This window comes from Pteropus alecto, unplaced genomic scaffold (assembly GCF_000325575.1).
Source record: "Pteropus alecto unplaced genomic scaffold, ASM32557v1 scaffold146, whole genome shotgun sequence".
Lineage (NCBI taxonomy): Eukaryota > Metazoa > Chordata > Mammalia > Chiroptera > Pteropodidae > Pteropus > Pteropus alecto.
The window spans coordinates 968,644-975,338 of NW_006442107.1; the positions used below are offsets into that span (position 1 = coordinate 968,644).

General features: G+C 36.8%; 1 protein-coding gene across 1 annotated transcript in view; it reads right to left on the minus strand.

Moving 5' to 3' along the window:
* DCC (DCC netrin 1 receptor) overlaps positions 1–6,695 on the minus strand; it is a 1,008,917-nt gene that overhangs the window by 23,051 nt on the left and 979,171 nt on the right. Inside the window, exon 28 of the mRNA XM_006919890.1 lies at positions 4,474–4,686. Within this exon, the coding sequence (XP_006919952.1) occupies positions 4,474–4,686 (213 nt within the window). The remainder of the gene's footprint in view (positions 1–4,473; positions 4,687–6,695) is intronic.

The following is a 6,695-nucleotide window of genomic DNA, read 5'->3' on the forward strand; positions in this document are numbered from 1 at the left end:
TGACTGATTTCAGCATAAAGGAAACTTATGTGGTTTCCTTGATGGATACCCCCAACGATGGCCTACAAGTGGCTCAGGAAAAGCAATTGTATTAATGTATTATAGAATTTATTGTATTGGCGGTTTTGTGTGATAGCATATTTACTGAAATGAGGGCTGTCAAAAAAATAAGGTTATAGCAGGAACATATGATTTCCCAACCAGCCATAAAATATAAATCAAATGCCTTTTCTGCCCACTGTCAGCCACCACCACCCACTCCTTGTCCTCTGTCCTCAGACAAATTGAAGCACATGCCACAATTTGCAGAGGGAAAATCAAACTCAATTTTGCAGTACAACGAAGTGAGTTGTGGTCTTGTCATGTCCACTGACATATTGATCCATGGATGATTGAAAAGATGAGACTGCTCTGGGTTTTTGCTTTTATAAATAAAGATATATAGAAATGCAATGTGTAAATGAAGGGCAATATAGCACTTATGTATCCTTACAAAGATGCAGGAACTCCAGGGGCTCATGTTGGAAACAGTGCGCCGATATAAAAGTCACTATTTAAGAGGTCACATTTTCTCTCCCTTTAGAATTATAGCCCCAGAAGACAAATGGTCTCCTAAACCAGGTTCATTTAAAGTGCAGCTGATCATTTCACAGCTAAAAGGAATTTTCACTAGTGAAGGGGAAAAAAAAAAAAAAAAACACACCCTATCTTGGTCCTTTGTGGAATTTATGTCAGATCTATAGTGCCATAAGCCTAACACTCTATCAAACATTTTCTATTTAACCTGAAAGGGGATGAAGCCGAATCACTTCCATGTCCACATCTGTGATTTGCAAAGTGCAGGAACTGCAGCCTCCCTGAAATGTGTTAAGATGGCACAGTTATTCACGTCTCTCGATGAAGCATTAGGAAACGGAACCACTTTATCATGAGGCGATGATAAAATCCTAAGAAACACCATAAAATACCCTAGAGTCTAGTAAGCTGAATTTTTAACTCAGCAGGTGGAAGGAAAAAAAAGAAATGAAGGGATGAATCTGTGTTTTCAGGTAGGTAGAATTTCAGTCGTGATGACAATGGGGTGACTTTCTAATTACCACTTACTATAGAAATACTGCAAAATCCTCTGCCACCCCATGGAGATCATTACTGCATAATATGTGTTGTCTATATATCATAAAAAAACGCTGAAATCGTAGCTCCACATGTCTTGTTGGAAGGCAAACTGAGGCACAGATCAATAACGCCCATGAAAAACCACACATGGGAATCTGAACATGGAAAGAGCTTCTTCATTGATCTTAATTTCAATGGTTTCAAAGCAGAAGGAGCTTCTCATGTGGCATAATCTTTAAAAAACTATAGCAATGCCTCATATTACCATATTCTACAGTAATTACTTCGTGGTAAGTAAAGATAAATTTGTTAGTAATTACGCAGACCTTTACTGTGAAATCCAGAGAAAAATTATTTGAGCTATTTTTTTTAACGCCGACAAGAGAATGACTTTACTTCATCAATCAGTTTGACTAAAGTAATGATTTTCTTAGAATTAAGATTTGTTGAAAGCTCTAAGTATTTCATCTTTTAGGCTGAGAAGCATGTAGTTAATGTCACAGCTAATACATTTGTCAGTCTGCTAATTTTCTTTTTCTATTAGAATAAGTAAACATCAGCCCTTTCTTAAAAGCATACTATTTACCATGTGTCAGGAGCAATGCAGGAAGAACTTATTTGAAAATCATGAGGTAAGACATTATGAAATGAACAGGAATCACAGGGAGACAATGAAGGAGAAACATGAAAGGAAAAGGCATTGAATAATTCCAAAGTGATGGTGGAGTGTGCCTCAAGGTGAGTGGGGGAGGGGTACTTAAAGGGAAACTAAGAAAAATCAACCCCCAAACTCAAGCCCCAGATATTAGAAAATATATAAGAAATAGTTCAAATGAAAAAAAGAATGATAGTAAAACAAAAGAAGGCAGATACATGCACAATGAGAATAAGAGAAAATGAGATCTTGCCCACATGATACGAGATCAGAGAATGGTTCTTCAGATATGCTTGTTATTTGAGAGAATAGGTGTAGAGATAGAAGGACTCTATTCCTAATCTTTTAAAGACATAATATACTGATTTATGCTACATTGTGTCAGATTTTTTAAAAGGCAACTTCAGTATTTTTGTAACTAGAAGAAAATAATAACTAGTAAATTACAATGCCAGTGCTCTTTTTTTCTATCTATTGTTAAGATGTTCTTTCTAAAATTAGAGTTCTTTTGGGTCACATTGTTATCATTGAGTTTTTCCAAATCTTGTGTTCTAAATCAAACATTACTACTACAGTAAAATGTTCATTTAAAATTGATTTCAGAGTATCATTTTTAGCTTGTTTCCCTCTGTAAAACAGTTACTAAAACAAAAAACAAAAAAACAAACAAAAAACTTTGCTTGCAAGTAGAGAGAATAGTTAACAGTGTAATGCACTATAGCACTTTAGTTTTTTTATGTTTTAAAATTATCGTTCTTTAGCATAAGATAGCTAAATATCTTACCTTTCCTCATTAAAATGTGAGTGAAGAAGCAGAAAATAGTCTATAATATTATGATAAGTTTGCATGGTGACAGATGATTATTAGAATTAGTGGGGTGAACACATTATAAGGTATAAAAGTGTCAAATCACTATATTGTGCATTTGAAACTAAAAAACAAATGATTTTGTATACTAACTCAAATTAAAAAAAAAGGTTCATCAGGAAATATTTCTCATCTCAGAATTATTTCAGATTTTGCCCATTTTTTTCTTTTTATGTTTTAGAATAATTTAATTTTGTAGTTTTTTAAAAATACTCTTTCTTTTTGTTGTTAAGCAAATTAGATATAAGTTAAGAGGTATGAATGAGTTCCTAAACTTTCAGAACACATACTTTCTGCAATCAGAGTAGGAAAAAAGATGCACCACTTATAAAGACGTAAATATGCTACTTAAATCCTCTGTGTCACAATTTCCTTATCCATAAAATAGGATTAAGAAAGTAGCTACTTCACAAAGTTGTTTTGAGGAGCAAATGCAATATTATAAGTCTTTAGAAGCATTCCAGTCACATAGCACATGTTCAATAAGGGTTAGCTATTATTAGCAGCTGCAATTAATCTGCCATCTATCCTGAATACCAAGCCAGATGTGCAGTGTGCATCTCAAACCGAGGGATCCTGCATCCCTCCTGTGTCCCACCCCATCTCGCAGGGCCTGGTAGCTGAGCATTCATCCTACATACCACATAAATGATGAGAACACCAGAGGCGATGCACACAAATCAATTAATGTGATTCCAGGAACAAGATACATTCTTAATATTAATATAAAGATAACACTCATCATTGCAATCTTATTTTTCCTAGGTTTTGCAGTCATCATGAGGTTTATGTACTAATGCAGTAACTAAAATTGCTGAGGGTATGGCTCTGAGTAACAGAAGCTCACCAAATGCCTTTGCACAATGGCAGACTGGTCCAGCTGCCTGTGTCTATCAAGGGAGCCCCTTAAATTTACTTAGAATCAATGAACTTTACTGTCTTATGCCTCATATACTAGGGTAGTTATGAATTATTCTAATATTCCAATAATTTGAAGCACTACATCGTTCTTTAACTCTATATATCTACTTATCTATTGACCTATCTTTCATCCTATCTATCTGATTCTAACCCTCCACCTGCTCCCCCTCATCTATTTCATCCCCCCATCCTTTTGCTCCTCTTTTTCTTCTTTATTCTCCCTCTCCCGCTCCCTACTCTCTCCCAAATCCCTAACAGAAACAAAAGGGAGCTCTCATTCAGTCCCACTGGATACCAGCCGAGGTAATAAAATGAACCCCTCGTTAGGGAATGGAGACTCTAATTCTCACCTCTGCCATTTGATATTCTTAGACATCATATAGATGTTACTTCCTATCTATCTAAGTTTTGGGTTCTTTATTTCTAACGTTAGGAAGTTGGACTCTACACTGGTTCTGACACTCCTTTCTGGCCTTGGAACTCTGAAATAAGAACCCCTGGAAGATGATCATTGAAGGAACAAAGCAGAATTACGAGATTACATGCATTTCTCTAAAAAGGGGTTTACAGCCCTTTGGAGTCTAGCCTTAAATCTTAGTACTCAAGGCTGACTGAAAATCAGAAACTTTCCCAGCATTCTTTAGTGGGCATACCTACAGCATATCTTGAAAGCACTTGTTTGGTATTCAAGATTCATAAACAACTTTCCAAAGTAATGAAGGGCACCTGTAATCCACCAGCTGTTTGTAAGAAGGACACCTAAGAGCTACATACAAATATCAGTAACAGACATGAGCATGTAACCAGTGTTGAAAAGATACATTGCATCCAACCTTCTCAGGAATCCTCATGCACTTGGGTATAGACACCAGTGATGAGGCCTATTTGAAATGAGAACAAATGGGCATCTTACCTGGCTGAGACAAAAGTGGTGTGTAAGGGACTTTCGGTTCTATTGCACTCATTGGTGGAGGTAGCAAAGGGTTAGCAAAGCTGCGGAGTGGATGAGTTGGTCGAACACAGGCTGTGGGGATGGTTCTGCTTGGTGCCTCCTCACTGCTGGAATGCTCAGGTTGTGTTGTGGGCAACATGGGTGGTTGTTGGGTGGTTGGGCCTTCATTCACTGCTGCAATGGAGACAAGAAAAGCCATTCATTTATTCCAGGACAAAGCTTACTTTCTCTATATGAGCTGAAGTTCCCCTGGATCAGTTCAAAGAGCTATGCCAGGATCTGGCCAATCTCTTCGTCCAGTAACGAGCATCCTCATTCCTCTTTTTTCATATACTTATGGGATATGATCGCATTGCCCCTTTAAACAGTAGAAATAGATCCAGCAGAATAAGGATCTGTTTTTAGGGAAGAATAGTAAAATACATATGGCACTCACTATATTGCCTGAATTGTCTGGGCCCTGTAATCATACGTGATGAAGCAAGAAAAAAGAGTTATTTCTCCCTTCATAAGTAGCAGTGTCAGTGAAATTCAATGTACCACACCCGGCTACAGCTGCGTTATTATTTGCCAGCCTATATGCCAATTTTTCTGAGATTTAAACATGCCATGCCAACTGTCAAACAAATCAGAGTTGCCGGGTGTTAAAGGCATTGCTAATAAAATGATACAAATAATGCCACTATCATTATCTTCCCTAACAAAACAGAAGCACGTCCAGCTAAAAAGTTATATGAAAGATGACTCTGCTGGAACAAGTCACCTGAATTCGGAATTGCAATTTTCCTCTGTTACAGCAAACCTTGTAATTTTCAGTCAGATTACTATCGTTGAAGAGTTTTCACATAGTCATCTGTGAAAGCATTTGGGTATTTGGACAGTTTTTTGTACGGAAACACACCTTTTCTCCATAAAACACAGTTGAGTGGCCTTAAATATTAGCAAGGTTTTCTTATGCTAAGGACGCTGTGACTTGACTTTACTCATTCAAATTCAAAGTCAATAGGTCCAAGTTAAACTGCAAACAAAAAGGGCTGCGTAGTAGATACCAATGTTTATGAAACAAGAATATTTTTGATGATTTATTTCTTAAGAAAGCTATTTTGGGTAAGTTGAATACAGCGATAGGAGATAATATCTTTTGAAAGATAATTTTTAACCAGGAAATATTTCAAGATAATTAATTTGTGAGATAATTCTGAGACAATTCTCTGAGAGGCTCAGTGAGGTCAGCGAAGGGCAGAGGAAATAGAAAGAAAATCTGATAATGCCGAAGGGAGTAGAGATTAAAGATACCAAAGATCAAGACATAATATTAAAGATATGCAAAAGTGAAATGTGCCTTCACAGGATATTTGATATTAAAAGTCATTTTTCTATATTCAGAAAGGGTTAGAGGTCCTCTGGGTCAGTGAGCAGCTTTCAGGCTCACCCCATTCAACGATGGAGATGGGGAGATAAAGGGTTGGCTGGGGACAAGGTGTAACAACGTAGCAACCAGAGCCAGAAAACAGGCACAGGCTTGATAAAACAGTTCTTCAAGAAACAAGAAAAATGCAGACAAGACAGCAAACCGGGCAGAACTCTGGGGGCAAAAGGGGTTTGAACAGAAGTGCCTTATCTTTAAGCTGGAAGCCCTATCAAAGATGGAGAGGGCACAAGCATGCAAAATTTCAAGGATAAGTATAGAGCTCCAAGGAAAACATTAAGGCACATTTTGGTTTTTTTTTTTTTTTGGATGGCTATAATTTTTTATTTTTATTTTTAATTCTTTAATATAATCACATAGTTGACCCCTTTTACCTGATCTACCTCCCTCCTGCCCCCTCTCTTGTCCCCTCTGAAAGCACATTCTTGGTGATGCTGGTTCTCAGAAAAGGGCAAAAGAGATGGGGGAGGATAGGAAGATGTGTGTGCTTATAATCAATAATGAGTAACTAGATGGTTGAAAATACAGTTTTAGAGACAAAGAAAATTATGCAGTTTTTACTCTGGACTCATATTCAATCGAAAGGAGAAAATGACCAATAGTTGATCATTCAAATAAAAATAAAATATCTTTTTGCTTCAGGTCAGAGAGAAGCAGCTGTAGGAACCTACATGTAGGTCCTTCTTTGTTACCAATGGGCTGGTTTTTATTAAAGAGTTCATTTCATCATATTAAAATTACATCTCTAGGGAAA